Genomic DNA, 27,841 nt, shown 5'->3' with positions numbered 1-27,841 from the left:
TTTATAAGTATAACAGCCTGGTATATCATCCTAAAAACAGAAAGAGACATAGCAAAGGGTGAGGTAATGTGATGCTTACTGTTTGTGTTGATACTATCTCTGATTGTTTCAAATGAATCATTGACTTCATTTCTGTCAGGAGCCCTTTGTCACCGTTGATTTTACCAGCCAGGTTTTTGTCTGAAACCTTGGTCAGATTGACAGTTTTCACCTCCTTGCTGCTCTGACTTAAAGTTTTCACAACTGAAATAAAACAGTGACAGATATGTTTGTTAGTGTATGTTTTAAACGAGAGCAGTGTTAAATAAATAAATGAAGTAGAAATAGAGTGCAATACTGGTATAACACTAAACTGGTAGGGTCGGGACGATGCCAGTATTGTGATAGTCGTTAGTATCGTTGCAAGGAAACAAAACATGAAGTGGATTGACCTTCTGTAGGAATACAAGCCTAATGTTGGAAACAAACATATTATGTTGTCATCCAGAATCACATGTATTTATTTCCCAAGCTATAGCACACAATATTTATTTTGGTTTTCAAAGGACTAAAGTATTTGGTCTGCTTTGTGTTTTAATTTTTTGCCATCGAAAAAATATTGGGATACTGGTATCATCACAGCCCTGCTAACTGGTGTTACCCTCACCTGTTGATGCCACTATAACATGTTGTACACTGGAGATGGCAGATGGTTGTGGTTGAGAGGAGGATGAGGTGGGTAGAGGAGGTTCAGGCGGAGGAGCAGGGTATCGAGCCTGAAGGGACTCCTCTGTCTCTGGTTGCTGGGCAGGAAAACAAAGAGATGGTACATCTTTGGGATATAGGATATGCTGACATGGGATATACAACATTTCCCCATCAGCCCTGGAATTTGAATTGGCACCCCACTGGGTACTGGCCCGCCTCTCAAACCTTGAGGCTATGTGATATATAGAGACAAATAATCACTGACAGTAGCTAGGTTAGAAGCTAGGTTAGTAGATAGGTTAGAAGCTAGGTGAGTAGATAGGTTAGTAGATAGGTTAGAAGCTAGGTTAGAAGCTAGGTTAGTAGATAGGTCAGTAGATAGGTTAGAAGCTAGGTTAGAAGCTAGGTTCGTAGGTAGGTTAGAAACTAGGTTAGAAGCTAGGTTAGTAGATAGGTTAGAAGCTAGGTTAGAAGCTAGATTCGTAGCTAGGTTAGAAGCTAGGTTAGTAGCTAGGTTTAAAAGCTAGATTAGAAGCTAGGTTAGTAGCTAGATTAGAAGCTAGGTTAGTAGCTAGATTAGAAGCTAGGTTAGTAGCTAGGTTAGTAGCTGGGTTAGAAGCTAGGTTAGTAGCTGGGTTAGAAGCTAGGTTAGAAGCTAGGTTAGTAGCTAGGTTCGTAGCTGGGTTCGTAGCTAGGTTAGAAGCTAGGTTAGTAGCTGGGTTAGAAGCTAGGTTAAAAGCTAGGTTAGTAGCTGGGTTAGTAGCTGGGATAGAAGCTAGGTTAGTAGCTAGGTTAGAAGCTAGGTTCGTAGCTAGGTTAGAAGCTAGGTTCGTAGCTAGGTTAGTAGCTAGATTAGAAGCTGGGTTAGTAGCTGGGTTAGTAGCTGGGTTAAAAGCTAGGTTAGTAGCTAGGTTAAAAGCTAGGTTAGAAGTTAGGTTAGTAGCTAGGTTAGAAGCTAGGTTAGTAGCTAGGTTAGAAGCTAGGTTCATAGCTAGGTTCGTAGCTAGGTTCGTAGCTAGGTTAGAAGCTAGGTTAGTAGCTAGGTTAGTAGCTAGGTTAGAAGCTAGGTTAGTAGCCAGGTTAGAAGATAGGTTAGTAGCTAGGTTAAAAGCTAGGTTAGAAGTTAGGTTAGTAGCTAGGTTAGAAGCTAGGTTAGTAGCTAGGTTAGAAGCTAGGTTAGTAGCTAGGTTAGTAGCTAGGTTAGAAGCTAGGTTAGTAGCTAGGTTAGAAGCTAGGTTAGTAGCTAGGTTAATAGCTAGGTTAGAAGCTAGATTAGAAGCTAGGTTAGAAGCTAGGTTTCCATCAAATTTGCGACAGGTTTTCATGTGAATATTCTAAAATGTGCATAAAATAATATGCACATTTTCCCACCAGAGATGTGTTTCCATCAAACAGATATATTGCGGATAAAAGTCTGTGTGATGACCTAGTGCACATAAAGATAATGTTTGCGGTTAAATTCCCATGTACCGAATGAAAAATACAAGGAAATTGGTTTCCAACGCATTTTAAACTCTGATAGTTTTGTTATATAGCAAATGTGCTCACTCTGATCTTGGCACGTGCCAACAGCTCACATACACAGTACGGGTAGGCTAGCAACATATTGCGATTATTATGGATAAGAGCAATATTATTTTTCTTTGTCAAATGGCAGCCAAGCATCGATCATCATGTCACCAGAATAAGACCCTCGATATTTATTGGAAAGGAGCATCAAGCTCATCACCTTGCACATTCACCACCCTGTGAAGTGGGAGAATGAAGCCTAGAGAGGAACCAGACTCAGAGGGGAAGCCCATCTAGAGAGGATCCAGACTCAGATGGGAAGCCCATCTAGAGAGGAACCACTTGGAGGGGAAGCCCATCTAGAGAGGATCCAGACTCAGATGGGAAGCCCATCTAGAGAGGAACCACTCGGAGGGGAAGTCCATCTAGAGAGGAACCAGACTCAGAGGGGAAACCCACCAGAAGCCCATCGGAAAGCCAACCATCAACTCAGTATCATACTGTCAATATGTCAGCCAATCACCTTTAAGCTCTCCATATTTGTTTTGTTGTTATTGTGGAAGTAGTCCAGGCCGGGGTCGCTAAGGCGACGGTAGTAGTCCTCTTTACTGGGCTGCCACGCCACAGCCTGTCTCCCCCTCACATCCTCCTCTACCGGACCTAGTTCTTCTATTGGCTGGTCTGCTGAGAAGGGCTGGGAGGGGGACAGAGAGAGAGAGAGAGAGAGAGAGAGAGAAGATCGGAGAGGTACAATGAGTTCAGAACAGTGTAGAGAGGAGAGGAAAATAAAGAAATAGAGGATTAGGGAGAGGAGAAGAAAGAAACAAACCTTGCATGTATTGGCAGGATTTCAACCCCTGTGGGGATGATGCAGGATATATGGAAGCATTTAGATCTCCCCTAATGAAGCTGTAATGTCCTAATGGAGGCCATGCAGAATGCAGATCAAATTCTGCTCTCCAAGGACAGGATTAAAACCCACAACGGCTGTGTTCCAAACGGTGCCCTATTCCCTATGTAGTGCACTACTGTTGACCAGAGCCCCTAAGGCTCTAGTGTACAGTATAGGGAATAGGGTGCCATTTGGAACACACTAAACATCAAAGGCAGGGCTGATACGCTGCAGAACACTATTGTGCTTTGTCTCCAAGGAGTGGTCCCAGCCATTTCCTCACTCACGCCACTTTGATGTGGAACATCCACAAATACGCTGTGACACTGCGGCATCGCTCTTACTGCAGAGTTAACTTCAAGATGGTGCGGACAGACAAGGTCACCCTGTCCCTAACTCCTAGCCGACTTTGCAGTATTTTTGTTGTTGTGTTATTTCTTCCATTATTTTCTCAGAACGTTTTCTTCCATTATTACCTATAGTCTAAAACAACTTATGGTTATTAGAATGGCGATCACCAATGTTTCGACCAGAAATGTGACTTTCATGAAGTGGATTCTTTGTTCATACCCCCAGAGGCATTTCCACTCATCTCAGGGCCTGCTCCAAGACGCCGCCGACGAAGAAGAGGAATACGGAGTGAGCATTTAGTCCGACTCAGGAGGCGTTCATACTATTCACCGCATACGAGTATATTACTCGCTAATGTTCAGTCCCTGGACAATAAAGTAGACGAGCTCAGAGCGAGGATCTCCTTCCAGGGAGACATCAGGGACTGTAACATACTCTGTTTCCGGAATCATAGCTCTCTCCGGATATACTGTCCCCGTCCATACAGCCAGCGGGGTTCTCCATTCATCGCGCGGACAGGAAGAAAGAACTCTCTGGGAAAAAGAAAGGCGGAGGTGTATGTTTCATGATTAACTATCATGGAATACCTCACTATAAAATGCAGACTTTTCTTTTGTCTCTCCAGAGAGAATTCTCTTCGGTCATTGTCACGGCCGTGTATATTCCCCCTCAAGTTGACACCGCGACAGCTCTCAAGGAACTACATTGGACTTTGTGCAAACTGGAAACCGCATATCCTGAGGCCACATTTATTGTAGCTTGGGACCAATAAAGCAAATCTGAGGAAAATGCTACCAAAGTTTTATCAACACATCGCTTGCACTACTTGTTCATCAAGAAACTCTTGACCATTGCTACTCCCCCTTCCGGGATGGCTAAGAAGCCCTCTCCTGCCCTCCTTTTGGCAAATCAGATCACGCCTCCACATTCTGCTCCTCCTTTCCTATAGGCAGAAACTTAAACAGGAAGTTCCTGTGGTAAGGACTGTTCAATGTTGTTCTGGCCAATCAGAATCTATGCTTCAAGATTGTCTTGACCAAGCGGACTGGGATATGTTCCGAGTTGCCTCTGAGAATAACATTGACGTATACACTGACTCGGTCACAGAGTTCATCAGGAAGTGGTATAGAGGATGTTATTCCCAGTGTGAGGATTATTCTAACTAAAACCTCCTGGATAGATGGCAGCATTCATGCAAAACTGAAATCGTAAGCCTGATTACCAACAACGACGAGACAGCCGACAGGGAGGAGGTGAAGGCCCTGGCGGAGTGGGGCCAGGAAAATAACCTCTCCCTCAATGTCAACAAAATGAAGGAGCTGATCGTGGACTTCAGGAGGTAGCAGAGAGAGCACGCCCCCATCCACATAGAAAAGCTTAAAGTTTCTCAGTGAGCACATCACTGACAACCTGAAATGGTCCATCCACACAGACAGTGTGGTGAAGAAGGCGCAACAGCACCTATTCAACCTCAGGAGGCTGAAGAAATTCGGCCTGGCCCCTAACACCCTCACTAACTTTTGCAGATGCACCATTGAGAGCATCCTGTCTGGCTGTATCACCGCCTGGTACAGCAACTTTAATAATGTTTACATACTGTTTTACCCACTTCATATTCAGTACCAGTCAAAAGTTTGGACACACCTACTCATTCAAGGGTTTTTCTTTAATTATAATAATTTCTACATTGTAGAATAATAGTGAAGACATAAAAACTATGAAATAACACATATGGAATCACGTAGTAACCAAAAAGGTGTTAAACAAATCAAAATATATTTTATATTTGAGATTCTTCAAAGTAGCCACCCTTTGCCTTGATGACAGCTTTGCACACTCTTGGCATTCTCTCAACCATGAGACTATGAGGTAGTCACCTGGAATGCATTTCAATTAACAGGTGTGCCTTGTTAAAAGTTAATTTGGAATGGAATGTCTTTCCTTCTTAATGCTTTTGAGCCAATCAGTTGTGTTGTAGGGGTGGTATACAGAAGATAGTCCTATTTGCCATTCTCTCAACCAGCTACATGAGGAACGTATTTCCAACAGTCTTGAAGCTGTTCCCACATACACATGGAGGAGGAGGTGTGATGGTCCTTTGCTGGTGACACTGTCAGTGATTAATTTTTAATTAATTCAAGACACACTTAACTAGCATGGCTACCACAACATTCTGCAGCGATATGCCATCCCATCTGGTTTGCACTTATTGGGACTATCATTTGTTTTTCAACAGGACAATGACCCAAAACACACCTCCAGGCTGTGTAAGGGATATTTGACCATGAAGGAGAGTGATGGAGCGCTGAATCAGATTACCTGGCCTCCACAATCACCCGACCTCAACCCAAATGAGATGGTTTGGGATTAGTTGGACCACAGAGGGATGGAAAAGCAGCCAAGTGCTCAGCATGTGGGAACTCCTTCAAGACTGTTGGAAAATAATTCCTCATGATGCTGGTTGAGAGAATGCCTAGAGTGTGCAAGACTGTCATCAAGGCAAATGGTGGCTACTTTGAATTATCTAAAATCTATTTTGATTTGTTTAACGCTCTTTTGGTTACTACATGATTCCATATGTGTTATTTCATAGTTTTGATGTCGTCACTATTCTACAATGTAGAAAATAGTAAAAATAAAGAAAAACCCTTGAATGAGTAGGTGTGTCCTATATAGTGCCTTGCAAAAGTATTCATCCCCCTTGGCGTTTTCCTATTTTGTTGAATTACAACCTGTAATTTAAATGGAATACTTTCACAAGCCACTGCATACACACACTGAGTGTATAAAACATTAGGAACCTCTTCCTAATATTGAGTTGCATCCCCTTTTACCCTCAGAACAGTCTCAATTCGTCAGGACATGGACTCTACAAGGTGTCAAAAGCGTTCCACAGGGATGCTGGCCCATGTTGACTCCAATGCTTCCCACAGTTGTGCCAAGTTGGCTGTATGTCCTTTGGGTGGTGGACCATTCTTCATACACACGGGAGAGTAGAGGCTGTTATAGCAGCAAAGGGGGGGCCAATTCCATATTAATGCCATGGTAGGTGTCCACATACTTTTGGTCATGTAGTGTACATTTAGCCCCTTGCGAATTGAAGGAAAATTATGAAACACAGAGAGATGAAAGATACATTTAATGTTTTTGAAAAAAAAATCTTGGTACATTATTTGGCGAAGCCTAGGTTCCCTTGACATCCATGAATACACGTCACTGCTTCCAATGTCGTTTTAGAGAATTTGGCAGTACATCTAACCGGCCTCAAAACCGCAGACCACATTTATGGTGATATGGGGGCGAGCGTTTTGCTGATGTCAATGGTGTGAACAGAGTGCCCCATGGTGGAGGTGGGGTTATGGTATGGGCAGGCATAAGCTACGGACAACGAACACAATTGCATTTTATCGATGGCCATTTGAATGCACAAAGATATCTTGACGAGATCCTGAGGCCCATTGCCGTGTCATTTATCCACCGCCATCACCACATGTTTCAGCATGATAATTAACAGCCTCATGTCGCAAGGATCTGTAGACAATTCCCGGAAGCTAAAAATGTCCCAGTTCTTCAATGGCCTACCTACCCACCAGACATGTCACCCATTGAGCTTGTTTGGGATGCTCTGGATCAACAGCATGTTCCAGTTCCTGCCAATATCCAGTAACTTCACACAGCCATTGAAGTGGATTGGGACAACATTCCACAGGCCACAATCAACAACCTAATCAACTCTTTGCGAAGGAGATGTGTCGCGCTGCGTGAGGCAAATGTTGGTCACAGCAGATACTGACTGGTTTTCTGATCCACGCCCCTACCTTTTTTTTTAAGGTATCTGTGACCAACAGAAGCATATCTGTATTCCCAGTCATGTGAAATCCATAGATTAGTGCCTCATTTATTTATTTCAATTGACTGATTTCCTTATATGAAATGTAACTCAGTAAAATGTTCAAAATTGTTGCATGTTGCGTCAGTATATTATCCTACCCCTGGCCTAGTTAATCAACACAGCATTGTATCAAATAAATCCATAGCAATCAACAAAATCAATAAGTAACTTACGGCTCAGACCCGAGTGATGCTACGTCCTTCAGTCAGTCAGTTAGTTAGTTATCCAGTCAGTCAGCCCTCAATGATGAAGATGTGACAGAATCTGCCGATAGATCACACCCAGTCAGTCAGCCAGCCATCCAGCCTGCCAGGTAACCAGGCAGCTAGCCATTCAGTCAGTCAGTCAGCCATCCAGCCTGCCAGATAACCAGGCAGCCAGTCATTCAGGTAGGTGTTTGACACCCCCATGAACAGACAGCTAGCCTCCACACTGCCCAGAGGGCCGTCCTGCCAGCCAATAAACAATAACACTGATCGGAGAATGGTGTTAATTATTAAGGTGTAGGATGGGATGGCCGGTAATGTCCCTAATGTAGGACAAACCAATAGCTATGTTGTTGTGGCACCGCAAAAAGGAAGAGAACTGTCCCAATGGCATCCTATTCCCTTTATAGTGCACTACTTTTGACCAGGACCCATAGGGAATAGGGTGTCATTTGGTACGATACCTAAATCTGTCAAAGCTGCTGGAAAAGAGACATTTTATACACAAAATGTATGTGGACACCAATTCAAATGAGTGGATTCGTCTATTTCAGCCACACCCGTTGCTGACAGGTGTATAAAATCGAGCACACAGCCATGCAATCTCAATAGGAAAACATTGGCAGTAGAATGGCCCGTACTAAAGAGCTCAGCGACTTTCAAAGTGGCACGGTCATAGGATGACACCTTTCCAACAAGTCAGTTCGACAAATTTCTGCCCCAGTCAACTGTAAGTGCCTTTATTTTGAAGTGGAAACATGTTCCGGCTGATCATTATCTCTGTTTCAGCTGTTCATTATCTCCGTTTCAGCTGATCCTTATCCCCGTTTCAGCTGATCATTATCACTGTTCCAACTGATCATTATATCTGTTTCAACCCATCACTATCCCCGTTTCAGCGTTCATTTTCCCGGTTTCTTCTGTTCATTATCTCCGTTCCAGCTGTTCATTATCTCCGTTCCAGCTGATCATTATCTCCGTTCCAACTGATCCTTATCTCCGTTCCAGCAAAACATTATCCCTGTTTCAGCTGATCCTCACCCCTGCTTCAGCTGATCCCCATCCCTGTTTCAGCTGATCCTCATCCCTGTTTCAGCTGATCGTCATCCCTATTTCAGCTGATCCCCATCCCTGTTTCAGCTGATCCTCACCCCTGCTTCAGCTGATCCCCATCCCTGTTTCAGCTAATCCTCATCCCTGTTTCAGCTGATCGTCATCCCTGTTTCAGCTGATCCCCATCCCTCTTTCAGCTGATCCTCATCCCTGTTTCAGCTGATCCTCATCCCTGTTTCAGCTGATCCTCATCCCTGTTTCAGCTGATCCTCATCCCTGTTTCAGCTGATCCTCATCCCTGTTTCAGCTGATCCTCATCCCTGTTTCAGCTGATCCTCATCTCTGTTTCAGCTGATCCTCATCCCTGTTTCAGCTGATCCTCATCCCTGTTTCAGCTGATCAGTACCCCTGTTTCAGCTGATCCTCATCCCTGTTTCAGCTGATCCCCATCCCTGTTTCAGCTGATCAGTACCCCTGTTTCAGCTGATCCCCATCCCTGTTTCAGCTGATCCCCATCCCTGTTTCAGATGATCCCCATCCCTGTTTCAGCTGATCGTCATCCCTGTTTCAGCTGATCCCCATCCCTGTTTCAGCTGATCCTCATCCCTGTTTCAGCTGATCCTGACCCCTGTTTCAGCTGATCCTGACCCCTGTTTCAGCTGATCCTGACCCCTGTTTCAGCTGAACCTGACCCCTGTTTCAGCTGATCCTGACCCCTGTTTCAGCTGATCATGATTTATGTTTCAGCTGATGGATGTGAAGGCCCTTTCTTGACTTTCCAATGTAAAAAATTAATAAAACACATTTCAAGATGTCCACTGTATTTGTGTGTGAATGAAGAGCGGAAGTCCTAGGCTGTGTCCCAAATGGCACCCTATTCCCTATATAGTGCACTATAAAGAGAATATGGTGCGATTTGGGACAAATCCCTCAATGCGTGCAAAATAAACCCAACACCACGAGGTTGTTTATTTGCAGCTGTTTCTGAAGGAGAGGCACTACTGCCGGTAAGAGGTGAGCAGAGCTGCTGGCTGGCTGACTGACTGACTGGATAGCTGGATGGCTGGCTGACTGATTGACTGACTGGCTGGATGGCTGTAGCAGAACGCTAGCTAAATAAGGAGGAGGGAAGATGACCTCTTTAGGAGAAAACCAAACATCAGGAAATGCCTAGCACGCAACTCTCTGGCCACTAGGCCCGTTAAAGCTGCTGATCGGAAACGAGACGAAGTGACGGACAGACACTTTAGAATGAACAGAAACACTACAACCCTGTGAACTACACGGACAGAAACCCTACAACGCTGTGAATTACACAGTGCTCTGTGAACGTGTGACACTAAGGGACGTGTAATTAAAATGACGTATTGGATTTATACTGCAAGGTTTTTCACAGAACTACTGTTCGCAATGCCTTCAATTTCATGGGATTAAATAGATTAAAAAGTACAAGCATTATCCTTGAGAGTTCACACTTTACACTAGATTCTAGAGTCTTTGTTGAGAACATTTCACTAAAGCCCTATTCTAATCTAAACTAATCTGCGGAGAAAACCATTCCACCATAACATGATATGCTATGTGTAATGTGTGATCTGGAAACAGAACGTGACACACAATCAAACCGAGGACGACGTGTGTTTGATGCCAACATGACATCCTGCGCCTGAGGGATAGAGTTTCCTGTTCCAGGCTTCACAACCACGGTAAAAATGATGAAACCGAAGCCCTCAGATCTCATAACCGGCTCAGGCCCCTAGGCCAGGCCCTCTACCCGCCACCTGAGCTTCCTATCTGGGGTAACCGATAGGCCCCAGGGGGATCACGGCGGCTCCAAACCACAGCTGCAACACTGCAACGCCAGCGGCTCCACAGTTAATTAGCTGTCCCATTGTTAACAAGAGGAAGGAGGATTATTTTAGGTGGAGTGGGAGGTGAAGCTAACCCCGTCAGCCAAGCCTCGCTGGGTACTCTCCAAATGGCACCCTATTCCCTATATAGTGCACTACTATTGACCGGGGCTGGCACCCTATTCCCTATATAGTGCACTACTATTGACCGGGGCTGGCACCCTATTTCCTATATAGTGCACTACTATTGACCGGGGCTGGCACCCTATTCCCTATATAGTGCACTTCTTTAGACCGGGGCTGGCACCCTATTCCCTATATAGTGCACTACTATTGACCGGGGCTGCACCCTATTCCCTATATAGTACACTACCTTTGACCAGGGCTGGCACCCTATTCCCGATATAGTGCACTACTATTGACCGGGGCTGGCACCCTATTCCCTATATAGTGCACTACTATTGACCGGGGCTGGCACCCTATTCCCTATATAGTGCACTACTATTGACCGGGGCTGGCACCCTATTCCCTATATAGTGCACTACTATTGACCGGGGCTGGCACCCTATTCCCGATATAGCGCACTACTGTTGACCAGGGCTGGCACCCTATTCCCTATATAGTGCACTACCCTTGACCGGGGCTGGCACCCTATTCCCTATATAGTGCACTACCCTTGACCAGGGCTGGCACCCTATTCCCTATATAGTGCCATATAGAGAGCACCTGGCCGTCTCCGTCAGCATCGTCGCCCCTTCATCCTCACTCTATCAACTCTGATCCTCTAGTGACTAAATCATGTTTCTATGGGCTGCTGACACAACACTGGGTAGCTATGGGCTGTCAGGTAGGGCTGCTGTTACTGTGAAGGGGACACATCACTGGGTAACTATGGACTGTCAGGTAGAGCTGCTGTTACTGTGAAGGGGACACATCACTGGGTAACTATGGGCTGTCAGGTAGAGCTGCTGTTACTGTGAAGGGGACACATCACTGGGTAACTATGGGCTGTCAGGTAGAGCTGCTGTTACTGTGAAGGGGACACATCACTGGGTAACTATGGGCTGTCAGGTAGAGCTGCTGTTACTGTGAAGGGGACACGTCACTGGGTAGCTATGAGCTGTCAGGTAGAGCTGCTGTTACTGTGAAGGGAACACATCACTGGGTAACTATGGGCTGTCAGGTAGAGAGCTTCTGTTACTGTGTATCTATGGGCTGTCAGGTAGAGCTGCTGTTACTGTGTATCTATGGGTATGTATAACTGTGGACGTGGTGGACTGAGGCGAGCACACACAATACACACACAAATCCACGCAGCAATACACACACAAATCCACGCAGCAATACACACATCCACACAGCAATACACACATCCACGCAGCAATACACACATCCACGCAGCAATACACACATACACGCAGCAATACACACATCCACGCAGCAATACACACACAAATCCACGCAGCAATACACACATCCACACAGCAATACACACATACACGCAGCAATACACACATCCACGCAGCAATACACACATACACGCAGCAATACACACATCCACGCAGCAATACACACATCCACACCCACATCCACACCAACATCCACACACACACATCCACACACACCAAAAAAAAGGACTCGTTATGAGGCTTTTTAAAGTGTTCTTACACTATGATTTGGAACATTCAAAGCAACTGGGACACGTTCATGGTTGCCATGGTTGCTATGGTTGTCATGGTTTTCATGGTTGTCACCTTAGCTTGCTACATAACTTCAGAGTAACAGGAAGCATGAGCACCACCACCAATCAGCCTACACCACTGCTCACACACACCTGTTGTTACTATGACAACTAGCGTAGCCGTGTCAGCCAATGACTGCTGTTTGAAAACACGTGATTCGGTCACCTGTAACTTATTGTTTTGGACAGTCAGTATTCCAAAATAGATTTGAAAAAGAAAACTGATTGGAGCGTTAAGGTCTGAACACTACACACATGGACCCTCCCCTAACCCGGACCACGCTGGGCCAATTGTGCACTGCCAGAGATCAGGAGTCCCATAAGGAAGTGCAAAATTGGCCCAGCATTGCCCAGGTTAGAGAAGGGGTTTGGCCGGGGGGGCTTTACAAGTAGGCCGTCATTGTAAATAAGAATTTGTTCTTAACTGACTTGCCTAGTTAAATAAAAACTAAAATAAATAAATGGACAGTCAAATCACAATATGACAGTAAGAGACAAAACAGTTTTCCTATTTTTAGATGTTTTAAAGCTTGGTCTGGCTTGGATTGTACTGCAAAAAGATGCTTGGGAACAATAGACCGTTACAGAGGCCACCAAACAAGAATATATAATATCTGAACTATGAAAGACGGTATAAAGTGAAAGGGTTTGGGTCTTACGCATGTCTCCACGGCTCGGAGGTAACCGGCACAGTCGTAGTGTCCGTTGTACTCCGCAAGGTCTGCTGCTGTGAACCCATCTATGTCCTGCTCCGATGGGCTCACCTGGTTGGCTAACAGGATCCTGCAGCACTAGAAAGGAGGGGTAACAGTTAGCAAACAGACTGAATCAAAACCTCTGTTACTATGACTTAACATGACTTCAATATACTGATACTTAGGAGTTCTGATTTAAGATCAGTTTTACCTTTTAGACCACTGTGAATAAGATTACATGGACAAAGGGGCACCAGATCCTAGATCAGCACTCCCACTCTGAAACTCTTGATAAAATACAGCCCCGTGATCTTGTCATATCTCTCACCTCCAGCTCTCCATTCTCAGCTGCATCATGAAGAGGGGTTCCCCCCCAGTCGTCTCTGATGACCTTTGCCCCCATGCGGAGCAGCCTCTCCAGGATGCGATGGTGCCCTCCACTGGCCGCAAAGTGAAGAGCAGTCGCTCCCTCCCTGTCCTGGCACTGCAGGCTAAGGTCTGTGAAGGTGGCCTGCAAGGGACAAATGTAAGACCAGGATGTTAAGGCGGCCTGCAAGGGACAAATGTAAGACCAGGATGTTAAGGCGGCCTGCGAGGAACAAATGACAACAGACCAGAATATTAAGGTGGCCAGTGAGGGACAAATGACAGGGGAGGAGAAGGTTTCAACATAAGAAAGTAATCCTTCTGAGGCAGCTTTGATGAACAAGAACACCCCCTGGAAAGGAAGCTTGTCTGTCGCAGGAACTTATAACTCAACATAGTAAACTAATACCATCTGTGGTGGATCTGAAGGGTGGGAAAAAATAACTAATGTAAAATATACTGTGTCTGTAAAATGTATTTAGGTTCAGAACTTTGGTGAAACAGTACAGTTAAAAATATATGGCATCTAGAAATCAAACTGGATGGGATTCAGAGATAGACGGGAGGGTTTTTTCTTAATTTCTACTATTTTCTACATTGTAGAATAATAGTGAAGACATCAAAACTATGAAATAACACATATGGAATCATGTCATAACCAAAATAGTGTTAAACAAATCAAAATATATTAGTCTAAAGAAGGCCAGTTTTATTGCTTCTTTAATCAGGACAACAGTTTTCAGCTGTGCTAACATAATTGCAAAATAGTTTTCTAATGATCAATTAGCCTTTTAAAATGATAAACTTGGATTAGCTAACACAACGTGCCATTGGAACACAGGAGTGATGGTCGCTGATAATGGGCCTCTGTATGCCTCTGTATATATATATAGCTGTTCTTGCCATAATATGGATATGGTCTTTTACCAAATAGGGCTATCTTCTGTATACCACCCCTACCTTGTCACAACACAACTGATTGTTTCTTTCCTTCTTAATGCATTTGAGCCAAAGGCCTTCCCTCTGAAACTCATCAGTTTATTATTGTTCTGAGGAATGAAGGCTATTCCATGCAAGAAATTGCCAAGAAACTGAAGATCTCGTACAACGCTGTGTACTACTTCCTTCACAGAACAGCGCAAACTGTCTCTAACCAGAATAGAAAGAGGAGTGGGAGGCCCCGGTGCACAACTGAGCAAGAGGACAAGTACATTAGAGTGTCTAGTTTGAGAAACAGATGCCTCACAAGTTTTCAACTGGCAGCTTCATTAAATAGTACCCGCAAAACACCAGTCTCAACGTCAACAGTGAAGAGGCGACTCCGGGATGCTGGCCTTCAGACATGAACCTGGGCTTACCTACAGTAGGACACGTGATTCAGCCATGATCGTGGGCTTACCTACAGTAGGACGCGTGACTCAGACATGAACCTGGGCTTACCTACAGTAGGACGCGTGATTCAGCCATGATCCTGGGCTTACCTACAGTAGGACGCGTGACTCAGATATGAACCTGGACTTACCTACAGTAGGACGCGTGACTCAGACATGAACCTGGGCTTACCTACAGTAGGACGCGTGATTCAGCCATGATCCTGGGCTTACCTACAGTAGGACGCGTGATTCAGCCATGATCCTGGGCTTACCTACAGTAGGACGCGTGATTCAGACATGACAGATCTCTACTCTTCATGCAGTCCACTTACCAGCCAGATGACCAGGGCATGATGCCCCATGTGTGCAGCAGCGTGCAGGCCGGTCATGCCATCATGGGCCCTGAGGTGGACGTCGGACCCGCAGTCCTTCACCAGGTACTCCACTACATGCAGGTGGCCCTCCTGACATGCCAGGTACAGAGGGGTGGCACCGATGCCAGTCTGACGGTTCACACACCTGGTGGAAGAAACACACACGGAGGCATCGTAAAGATGACACAAAAATGTACAGTATAGAAATACAGTTAGACAGTAATGTTAATGGCTGAGAATACATTATACTACTACAGTTATACAGTGATGTTAGTGGCATATAATACATTATACTACTACAGTTACACAGTAATGTTAGTGGCTGATATTATACTACTACAGTTATACAGTAATGTTAGTGGCTGATAATACATTATAATACTACAGTTATACAGTAATGTTAGTGGCTAATAATACAGTATACAATTACAGTTATACAGTAATGTTAGTGGCTGATAATACATTATACTACTACAGTTATACAGTAATGTTAGTGGCTGATAATACATTATACTACTACAGTTATACAGTAATGTTAGTGGCTGATAATACAGTATACAACTACACAGTAATGTTAGTGGCTGATATTATACTACTACAGTTAAACAGTAATGTTAGTGCCAGAATGTACACAACCGGTCAAAAGTTTTATAACACCTACTCATTCAAGGGTTTTTCTTTGTTTTTACTATTTTCTACATTGTAGTATAATAGCGAAAACATCAACACTATGAAATAACAAATGGAATTGCAAAAAAAAGTTTGAAACAATCAAAATATACAACAGGTACCCTGAAATTCTTACTTCCCTTAACCACTACAGTTATACAGTAATGTTAGTGGCAGATAATACAGTATGCTACAGTTATAAAGTAATGTTAGTGGCAGATAATACAGTATGCTACAGTTATACAGTAATGTTAGTGGCAGATAATACAGTATACTACAGTTATACAGTAATGTAAGTGGCAGATAATACAGTATACTACAGTTATACAGTAATGTTAGTGGCAGATAATACAGTATAATACAGTTATACAGTAATGTTAGTGGCAGATAATACAGTATACTACAGTTATACAGTAATGTTAGTGCCAGATAATACAGTATACTACAGTAATGTTGGTGGCAGATAATACAGTATGCTACAGTTATACAGTAACGTTAGTGCCAGATAATACAGTATACTACAGTAATGTTAGTGCCAGATAATACAGTATACTACAGTTATACAGTAATGTTAGTGCCAGATAATACAGTATACTACATTAATGTTAGTGCCAGATAATACAGTATACTACAGTTATACAGTAATGTTAGTGCCAGATAATACAGTATACTACAGTAATGTTAGTGGCAGATAATACAGTATACTACAGTTATACAGTAATGTTAGTGGCATATAATACAGTATACTACCGTTATACAGTAATGTTAGTGGCAGATAATACAGTATACTACAGTTATACAGTAATGTTAGTGCCAGATAATACAGTATAGTACATTAATGTTAGTGCCAGATAATACAGTATACTACAGTTATACAGTAATGTTAGTGCCAGATAATACAGTATACTACAGTAATGTTAGTGGCAGATAATACAGTATACTACAGTTATACAGTAATGTTAGTGGCATATAATACAGTATACTACCGTTATACAGTAATGTTAGTGGCAGATAATACAGTATACTACAGTAATGTTAGTGCCAGATAATACAGTATGTTACAGTTATACAGTAATGTTAGTAGCAGATAATACAGTATACTACAGTAATGTTAGTGCCAGATAATACAGTATACTACAGTAATGTTAGTGGCAGATAATACAGTATGCTACAGTTATACAGTAATGTTAGTTGCAGATAATACAGTATACTACAGTTATACAGTAATGTTAGTGGCAGATAATACAATATACTACAGTAATGTTAGTGCCAGATAATACAGTATACTACAGTAATGTTAACGCCAGATAATACAGTATGCTACAGTTATACAGTAATGTTAGTGGCAGATAATACAGTATGCTACAGTTATACAGTAATGTTAGTGGCAGATAATACAGTATACTACAGTTATACAGTAATGTTAGTGGCAGATAATACAGTATACTACAGTAATGTTAGTGCCAGATAATACAGTATGCTACAGTAATGTTAATGCCAGATAATACAGTATGCTACAGTTATACAGTAATGTTAGTGGCAGATAATACAGTATACTACAGTAATGTTAGTGCCAGATAATACAGTATACTACAGTAATGTTAGTGGCAGATAATACAGTATACTACAGTAATGTTAGTGCCAGATAATACAGTATGCTACAGTTATACAGTAATGTTAGTAGCAGATAATACAGTATACTACAGTAATGTTAGTGCCAGATAATACAGTATACTACAGTAATGTTAGTGCCAGATAATACAGTATGCTACAGTTATACAGTAATGTTAGTTGCAGATAATACAGTTTACTACAGTTATACAGTAATGTTAGTTGCAGATAATACAGTATACTACAGTAATGTTAGTGCCAGATAATACAGTATACTACAGTAATGTTAGTGGCAGATAATACAGTATGCTACAGTTATACAGTAATGTTAGTGGCAGATAATACAGTATACTACAGTTATACAGTAATGTTAGTGGCAGATAATACAGTATACTACAGTAATGTTAGTGCCAGATAATACAGTATACTACAGTAATGTTAATGCCAGATAATACAGTATACTACAGTAATGTTAATGCCAGATAATACAGTATGCTACAGTTATACAGTAATGTTAGTGGCAGATAATACAGTATACTACAGTAATGTTAGTGCCAGATAATACAGTATGCTACAGTTATACAGTAATGTTAGTTGCAGATAATACAGTATACTACAGTAATGTTAGTGCCATATAATACAGTATACTACAGTAATGTTAGTGGCAGATAATACAGTATGCTACAGTTATACAGTAATGTTAGTGGCAGAAAATACAGTATGCTACAGTTAAACAGTAATGTTAGAGCCAGATAATACAATATACTACAGTAATGTCAGTGGCAGATAATACAGTATACTACAGTTATACAGTAATGTAAGTGCCAGATAATACAGTATGCTACAGTTATACAGTAATGATAATGTTAGGTTAAGGCCAGGTTAGGTTAGGGACAGGTTAAGCCTAAACTGCCCAAACCTGGCCTTAACCTAACCTGGCCCGAACCTGTCCCTAACCTCACCCAACCTGGCCCTAACCTCACCCAACCTGGCCTTAACCTCATCCAACCTGGCCCTAACCTCACCCAACCTGGCCCTAGCCTCACCCAACCTGGCCTTAACCTCATCCAACCTGGTCCTAAACTCACCCAACCTGGCCCTAACCTCACCCAACCTGGCCCTAACCTCACCCAACCTGGCCCTAAACTCACCTAACCTGGCCCTAAACTCCCCTAACCTGGCCCTAAACTCACCCAACCTGGCCTTAACCTCACCAACCTGGCCCTAAACTCCCCTAACCTGGCCCTAAACTCACCTTAACTGGCACTAACCTCACCCAACCGGGCCTTAACCTCACCCAAACTGGCACTAACCTCACCTAACCTGGCCCTAACCTGGCCCTAACCTCACCTAACCTGGCCCTAACCTTGCCTTAACCTCACCTAACCTGGCCCCAACCTGGCCCTAACCTCCCCTAACCTGGCCCTAACCTCACCTAACCTGGCCCTAACCTCACCTAACCTGGCCCTAACCTCACCTAACCTGGCCCTAACCTGGCCCTAACCTCACCTAACCTGGCCCTAACCTCACCTAACCTGGCCCTAACCTGGCCCCAACCTGGCCCTAACCTCACCCCCTGAATGAAACAAAGTAGAGTGGTATGGTTGTCATGGTGCCATCACCCATCGTGTGTGAATCTCTGTGGGGTTTCGAGGTGGCTGACCTGGATAGGTCGTGTGTGTGTGTCCCATTGCCCTGGCGATCACATGTCAGCAGGGCAGAGTGAGAGGAGTCATGGGATACCCTGTGGTTACCTCTCTGGGTCAGGTTAAGGCTAGGGTCAGGGTCAGGGTTACCTCTCTGGGTCAGGTTAAGGTTAGGGTTATCTCTCTGGATCAGGTCAAGGTTAGGGTTATCTCTCTGGGTCAGGTTGTTAGGGTTATCTCTCTGGGCCAGGTTAAGGTTAGGGTTATCTCTCTGGGTCAGGTTAAGGTTAGGGTTACCTCTCTGGGTCAGGTTAAGGTTATCTCTCTGGGTCAGGTTAAGGTTAGGGTTACCTCTCTGGGTCAGGTTAAGGTTAGGGTTTAAGCACCTAAACTGGCCTCTCTGGGTCAGGTTAAGGTTAGGGTTACCTCTCTGGGTCAGGTTAAAGTTAGGGTTATCTCTCTGGGTCAGGTTAAGGTTAGGGTTACCTCTCTGGGTCAGGTTAAGGTTAGGGTTATCTCTCTGGGTCAGGTTAAGGTTAGAGTTATCTCTCTGGGTCAGGTTAAGGTTAGGGTTATCTCTCTGGGTCAGGTTAAGGTTAGAGTTATCTCTCTGGGTCAGGTTAAGGTTATCTCTCTGGGTCAGGTTAAGGTTTAAGGGTCAGGGTTAGGGTTATCTCTCTGAGTCAGGTTAAGGTTTTAGAATTCATCACGTCTTACCACCACTGCTTCCTGTTCAATCAAGAAATACACGCTGGAAATGTACATGAAGCTCCAAGGGTCAACAATCACCTGTGTGCTCTAAAAGGATAAACTAAGCATGAACACCCATCACCTCTGTATGAACTAAAATGATTTTTGTATTTTTTATTTCACCTTTATTTAACCAGGTAGGCTAGTTGAGAACAAGTTCTCATTTACAACTGCCACCTGGCCAAGATAAAGCATAGCAATTCAACACATACAACAACACAGAGGTACACATGGAATAAACAAAACATACAGTCAATAATACAGTAGAACAAAAGAAAACAAAAAGTCTATATACAGTGAGTGCAAATGAGGTAAGTTAAGGCAATAAATAGGCAATGGTGGCGAAGTAATTACAATATAGCAATTAAACACTGGAATGGTAGATGTGCAGAAGATGAATGTGCAAGTAGCGATACTGGGGTGCAAAGGAGCAAGATAAATAAATACAGTATGGGGATGAGGTAGGTAGATAGATGGGCTGTTTACAGATGGGCTATGTACAGGTGCAGTGATCTGTGAGCTGCTCTGACAGCTGGTGCTTAAAGCTAGTGAGGGAGATATGAGTCTCCAGCTTCAGAGATTTTGCAGTTCGTTCCAGTCATTGGCAGCAGAGAACTGGAAGGAAAGGCGGCCAAAGGAGGAATTGGCTTTGGGGGTGACCAGTGAGATATACCTGCTGGAGCGCGTGCTACGGGTGGGTGCTGCTATGGTGACCAGTGAACTGAGATAAGGCGGGGCTTTACCTAGCAGAGACTTGTAGATAACCTGTAGCCAGTGGGTTTGGTGACGAGTATGAAGCAAGGGCCAACCAACGAGAGCGTACAGGTCGCAATGGTGGGTAGTGTATGGGGCTTTGGTGACAAAACGGATGGCACTGTGAAAGACTGCATCCAGTTTGTTGAGTAGAGTGTTGGAGGCTATTTTATAGATGACATCACCGAAGTCGAGGATCGGTACGATGGTCAGTTTTGTGCTGGACAGGCGAGCAGGTGCGGGCAGTGATCGATTGAATAGCATGCATTTAGTTTTACTTGCGTTTAAGAGCAGTTGGAGGCCACAGAAGGAGAGTTGTATGGCATTGAAGCTCGTCTGGAGGTTAGTTAACACAGTGTCCAAAGAAGGGCCAGAAGTATACAGAATGGTGTCGTCTGTGTAGAGGTGGATCAGAGAATCACCAGCAGCAAGAGCAACATCATTGATGTATACAGAGAAGAGAGTCGGCCCGAGAATTGAACCCTGTGGCACACCCATAGAGACTGCCAGAGGTCCGGACAACAGGCCCTCCGATTTGACACACTGAACTCTATCAGAGAAGTAGTTGGTAAATCAGGCGAGGCAATCATTTGAGAAACCAAGGCTGTCGAGTCTGCCAATAAGAATGTGGTGATTGACAGAGTCGAAGGCCTTGGCCAGGTCGATGAATACGGCTGCACAGTAATGTCTCTTATCGATGGTGGTTATGATGTCGTTTAGGACCTTGAGCGTGGCTGAGGTGCACCCATGACCAGCTCTGAAACCACATTGCATAGTGGAGAAGGTACGGTGGGATTCGAAATGGTCAGTAATCTGTTTGTTAACTTGGCTTTCGAAGACCTTAGAAAGGCAGGGTGGGATAGATATAGGTCTGTAGCAGTTTGGGTCTAGAGTGTCACCCCCTTTGAAGAGGGGGATGACCACGGCAGCTTTCCAATCTTTGGGAATCTGAGACGATATGAAAGAGAGGTTGAACAGGCTAGTAATAGGGGTTACAACAATTTCATTTTACATTTTAGTCATTTAGCAGACGCTCTTATCCAGAGCGACTTACAGTAGTGAATGCATACATTTCATTTCATGCATTTTATTTATATATTTATTTATTTATTTATTAATTTAAATGTTTTGTACTGGCCCCCCATGGGAATCGAGCCCACAACCCTGGCGTTGCACACACCATGCTGGCGTTGCAAACACCATGCTCTACCAACTGAGCCACAGGGAAGATTATTCGGCAGATAATTTTAGAGAGAGAGGGTCCAGATTGTCTAGCCCGGCTGATTTGTATGGGTCCAGATTTTGCAGCTCTTTCAGAACATCAGCTATCTGGATTTGGGTGAAGGAGAAATGGTGGGGGCATTGGCGGGTTGCTGTGGAGTGTGCCGGGCAGTTGACCGGGGTAGGGATAAAATAATCATGAACACCCATCACCTCTGTATGAACTCCAGCTCTGAACAGATATTTGTAAGGAATGAGGACATTATTCTCCACTATGACCACTGTAAAACAATGAGGACTATATTCTCCACTATGACCACTGTAAAACAATGAGAACTATATTCTCCACTATGACCACTGTAAAACAACGAGGACTATATCCTCCACTATGACCACTGTAAAACAATGAGAACTATATTCTCCACTATGACCACTGTAAAACAACGAGGACTATATTCTCCACTATGACCACTATAAGACAATGAGGACTATATTCTCCACTATGACCACTATAAGACAATGAGGGCTATATTCTCCACTATGACCACTGTAAAACAACGAGGACTATATTCTCCACTATGACAACTATAAGACAACGAGGACTATATTCTCCACTATGACAACTATAAGACAACGAGGACTATATTCTCCACTATGACCACTGTAAAACAACAAGGACTATATTCTCCACTATGACCACTGTAAAACAACGAGGACTATATTCTCCACTATGACCACTGTAAAACAATGAGGACTATATTCTCCACTATGACAATTATAAGACAATGAGGACTATATTCTCCACTATGACCACTGTAAAACAACGAGGACTATATTCTCCACTATGACCACTGTAAAACAACGAGGACTATATTCTCCACTATGACCACTGTAAAACAACGAGGACTATATTCTCCACTATGACCACTGTAAAACAACGAGGACTATATTCTCCACTATGACCACTGTAAGACAAGCAGTGACAACCATACTGACTGGATGGAGGTGTAAAGGTAACAGTCCATACATGTTGTTCATCTTTGGTCCTACCCAGGTGCTTGGTGGACCAGTAGTTTCAGACAGGTGAGGTCTCCCTTGGCAGCAGCGTAATGGGCGGGGACTGCCCCACAGTCTGTCGTCTCCTCGGCAACGCTACCAACCAACAGCAGCCAATGAACGACCTCCACCCGTCCAAACCGAGCTGCGAGATGGAGCGCTGTCGCCCCGGCTGCATCCTGGTCCTACAAAACAGCCGAAGCTTGAATTAAGTCAGGATCAGCATTAGACCATTAGAAGACATACATTATCATGGCAGTCTTATAATGCGTTATAAAAGGCATTATAATGCATTATATACCTTTAAGTACAGTGTTACCAAGTTATTTTAACTTGTACATCTAACCATAGATGTGCTTACATACTATAATATATTAGGTCTGGAAAACAAAAAACAGACCCAGAGATCTGTTCATAATGGTACTACTGTATCAACACAGAGCACAAGACATGTTAATGAAAATCCAACCTGAGAAAGCTATCATATTATGCCATCATTACAAGAACATAATCCTATTGGGTCAACTGTCTGAACACCCCTATTGGCATATGAACATCTACCAAACCTAAAGTTTACAGATCACTTTCTCCCACCCCATAGGAGTTGAGTACAGGGTAATCTGATGAATACATCTTTAATCATGTAAGGGAATGTTAATTAACGATGAAAACATCTTATTGCCCTTTTTTTCACCTTCCGTTATGAAGCACAATAAGCTGGAGCAATACAGGTTCCCTCTGTTGGAAATACCACCAACTTAGAAAAATGTTATCACTGGTCTGAACGATAACAAGGAACTCTGAACCTGTTCTTTAACTTGGAGCAGCTGTGTTTACATGAGATCAAGAGGTCGGTGAGGTTGAGACGGGCAGGTATGAGTTAGAGTGAGAAAGAACTGAATTACAACCTATGAGGAGGTTGAGTTATACACTACTGTGAACAAACACATTTTTTAGGAGGGAGAGAAAGAGAGACGAGGGAGAGAGCGAGAGATAGAGAGAGAGAGAGACGGGGGAGAGAGCAAGAGAAAGAGAGAGAGAGAGAGAGAAAGATAACTCATTATCCTAGTCATTACAGAATTCTACTGGACAACAAAGAAATGGGCACGAGTGATTCTTCATCTGTAAAGGAACTCACCTTTCATAAAGCAAGCGTTTATTTTAAGAACACGGTTATTAAGAGAGAGAGAGAGAGAGAGAGAGTCAGAAGCCAGGTGACTTTGGGTTAGTGTTTACATGCAGTACAGTCTGATGGTTAAAGATCACATTCATGAGGCACAACATGTGCAGTGAATGAGACAAGACCCCTGGGAAGTCCAGGTACCATGGACTCATCTAAACTGCTCTTCACACTGCTCCGTATAAACCAAGTACTCTTGCCCTGATACATGGCTGCTGGCTAGACGCCATAGGAGTCAACAGCCACGTATGCGGGCAACAACTACACCAACATATCTCTGTCTCTCTCCAGTCCCATCAGTGTCTCAACCAGCCTCACCACTATGTTGTAACTCTCTGGTCTACCCTCAGTAACACAGGTGGTATAATTTGTTATTTCAGGCTCACCTCTATATTGCAGCCCCCTTGGTTCACTAGCCACTGCAGTTCCCGGGCGTGGCCTGTAGCGGCAGCGTCGTGGGCGGGTGTGGCCCTGTTCAGGGCCCGGGCGTCGGCCGCCAGCCCCACCTCCACCACCAGGTAGCGCAGACATTCCAGGCGGCCGCAGCGAGCGGCGTGGTGCACCGGGCCTGCCCCCTGTGCGTCTGTGATGGAGGCTGAGACAGTGAGGCACCCAGAGGAGGACAGCTTCCTCAGGGCTGAGAGATCGCCTGCCCGGGCTGCCTGGATCACCCGGTGCAGCACCATCATACATCCACACGGTAGTCTATCTCCTATTCTGGCTCTGACAGGTGACTGTTACACAAATAAGATGGACCTGGACCCACGCCTGTTACCTGGCCTACGGTAGTCGCTCTCAGGCTCTGGCTGTCTCTGTCGTCGGGTGTCTTTCTGGCTCTGCCCGGGTGTCTTTCTGGCTCTGCCCGGTGGCTGTGGTGCAAAGGTAGGCTAGAGCTGGAGCTCTCTCCCGATCACGGCAACTTAGCCTGCTCACACACACACACACAAAGGCACACTCGAACACACACACTCACAGCCGCATACAAACACATATACAGCCACACATGAATACACACATAGGCACACTCGATCACACACACACACCAAGCCTCCTCCCAGCCAGGAGCCCACGGGAAAGTGACACCATGGGAGCAGCCAGCTGGCCAGCAGGCAGGGCTAAGAGAGGGAGGGAGGGAGGGAGGGAGGGAGGGAGGGAGGGAGGGAGGGAGGGAGGGAGGGAGGGAGGGAGGGGAGAGCGTCATGGCGGCCCAGGGAGAGAGGGAGGGGAGAGCGTCATGGCGGCCCAGGGAGGGAGGGAGGGGAGAGCGTCATGGTGGCCCAGGGAGGGAGGGAGGGGAGAGCGTCATGGCGGCCCAGGGAGGGAGGGAGGGAGGGGAGAGCGTCATGGCGGCCCAGGGAGGGAGGGAGGGACAGAGGGTCATACCGGCCCAGGGAGGGAGGGAGGGGAGAGCGTCATGGCGGTCCAGGGAGGGAGGGAGGGGAGAGCATCATGGCGGCCCAGGGAGGGAGGGAGGGAGGGGAGAGCGTCATGGTGACCCAGGGAGGGACGGAGGGAGGGGAGAGCGTCATGGTGGCCCAGGGAGGGAGGGAGGGGAGAGCGTCATGGCGGCCCAGGGAGGGAGGGAGGGGAGAGCGTCATGGCGGCCCAGGGAGGGAGGGAGGGAGGGGAGAGCGTCATGGCGGCCCAGGGAGGGAGGGAGGGAGGGGAGAGCGTCATAACGGCCCAGGGAGAGAGGGAGGGAGGGGAGAGCGCCATGGCGGCCCAGGGAGGGAGGGAGGGGAGAGCGTCATGGCGGCCCAGGGAGGGAGGGAGGGGAGAGCGTCATGGCGGCCCAGGGAGGGAGGGAGGGAGGGGAGAGCGTCATAACGGCCCAGGGAGAGAGGGAGGGAGGGGAGAGCGCCATGGCGGCCCAGGGAGGGAGGGAGGGGAGAGCGTCATGGCGGCCCAGGGAGGGAGGGAGGGAGGGGAGAGCGTCATGGCGGCCCAGGGAGGGAGGGAGGGAGGGAGGGGAGAGCGTCATAACGGCCCAGGGAGAGAGGGAGGGAGGGGAGAGCGTCATGGCGGCCCAGGGAGGGAGGGAGGGACAGAGGGTCATAGTGGCCCAGGGAGGGAGGGAGGGGAGAGCGTCATGGCGGCCCAGGGAGGGAGGGAGGGACAGAGGGTCATAGTAAATAAATATTTATACCCAATTTTGTATTGCTGATTCAACTTGTTAGCCAAGGTTCGTGAAGATAACCAAGAATGTACAACTTTCATATGAGACTGAAATAAGGTGACGAGTAATATTGACTGCTATTGATGTAAAATATTACTAGGTCTTTAAGAGTTTCTTCGGAAGATAACAGCTCTATAAACACTCTTTCGTGGTGCCCCGACTTTCTAGTTAATTACATTTACATGATTAGCTCAATCAGGTAATATTAATTACAGAGAAAGGATTTTATAGAATAGCATGTCATATCACTTAATCCGGCATAGCCAAAGACAAGACAGGGTCATAGCGGCCCAGGGAGGGAGGGAGGGAGGGAGGGAGGGTCATAGCAGCCCAGGGAGGGAGGGACAGAGGGTCATAGCAGCCCAGGGAGGGTGGGAAGTACAGAGGGTCATAGCAGCCCAGGGAGGGAGGGAGGGAGGGAGGGTGGGGAGGTAAAGAGGATCACAGCGGCCCAGGGAAGGTGGGAGGGACAGAGGGTCATAGCAGCCCAGCGAGGGAGGGAGGGGGGGAGGGAAGGGAGGTAAAGAGGGGAGAGGATCACAGCGGCCGAGGGAGGGAGGGAGGGACAGATGGTCATAACGGCCCAGAGACCTGAAAAGATCATGAAAGACAGGTTGCAGGAACAAAGGTCCATCTTTCACAGCCTAGCATTTCCCTTTGTGCTGGGCTGAACACATGCTGCCACATGCTCCCATGCTTCACTGAAGACAGGGGATCGAGCCCCAAATGGCACCCTAATTCCATATGTAGTGCACTACTTTGACCAGGGCCCTATGGGGTTAGGCTTACCCTAGTCCAATATGTACTCTTAAGGAGCCTGCTGTTACTCCATAAGGTCCAAGGACCTTCTATGTTACAGAGGTAGACTGTATTTACAGTATATACAGAGGTAGACGATTCTAGAAACATAAAGCCCTTTAATATCACATCAAAATAATTTCAATAATACAAAATATACACTTAGTGTACACAGTTTTAACCAGCTTTATCAGTTGCAGGTGACAGTATTTTTCAGTGTCAACACGATTCTAGCGGCCTTCTTCCATTACACACAGGTGTTCAGATCAGCATAGATAGAGAATTACCACAGGTGTTCAGATCAGCATAGATAGCTAATTACCACAGGTGTTCAGAGCACGCTAGATAGCTAATTACCACAGGTGTTCAAAGCATGCTAGATAGCTAAATACCACAGGTGTTCAGAGCATACTAGATAGCTAATTACCACAGGTGTTCAGAGTACACTAGATAACTAATTACCACAGGTGTTCAGAGCATGTTAGATAGATAATTACCACAGGTGTTCAGAGCATGCTAGATAACTAATTACCACAGGTGTTCAGAGCACGCTAGATAGCTAATTACCACAGGTGTTCAGAGCACGCTAGATAACTAATTACCACAGGTGTTCAGAGTACGCTAGATAGCTAATTACCACAGGTGTTCAGGGCACACTAGATAGCTAATTACCACAGGTGTTCAGAGTACGCTAGATAGCTAATTACCACAGGTGTTCAGAGCATGCTAGATAGCTAATTACCACAGGTGTTCAGAGCATGCTAGATAGCCAATTACCACAGGTGTTCAGAGCAGCATAGATAGCTAATTACCACAGGTGTTCAGAGCAGCATAGATAGCTAATTACCACAGGTGTTCAGAGCATGCTAGATAACTAATTACCACAGGTGTTCAGAGCATGCTAGATAGCTAATTACCACAGGTGTTCAGAGCACGCTAGATAGCTAAGTGCCACAGGTGTTCAGAGCAGCATAGATAGCTAATTACCACAG

General features: G+C 45.2%; 1 protein-coding gene across 1 annotated transcript; it reads right to left on the bottom strand.

Annotated features, from left to right (window-relative positions):
* Positions 1-25: 25 nt before the first annotated feature.
* espnla (espin like a) lies at positions 26-24,561 on the bottom strand. The gene is made up of 8 exons (XM_045688712.2): positions 24,262-24,561; positions 22,690-22,880; positions 14,948-15,134; positions 13,205-13,387; positions 12,841-12,972; positions 2,720-2,890; positions 647-782; positions 26-243 (listed from the first exon to the last, which is right to left on the bottom strand). The coding sequence occupies exons 1-8, from the start codon at positions 24,559-24,561 to the stop codon at positions 26-28; spliced, it is 1,518 nt and encodes a 505-aa protein (XP_045544668.2).
* Positions 24,562-27,841: the final 3,280 nt, after the last annotated feature.

This window comes from Salmo salar, chromosome 10 (assembly GCF_965601325.2).
Source record: "Salmo salar chromosome 10, fSalSal1, whole genome shotgun sequence".
NCBI classification, from domain to species: Eukaryota; Metazoa; Chordata; class Actinopteri; order Salmoniformes; family Salmonidae; genus Salmo; species Salmo salar.
Note: the sequence above shows the minus strand (reverse complement) of the source record. Positions and strands in the feature narration are given on the sequence as shown.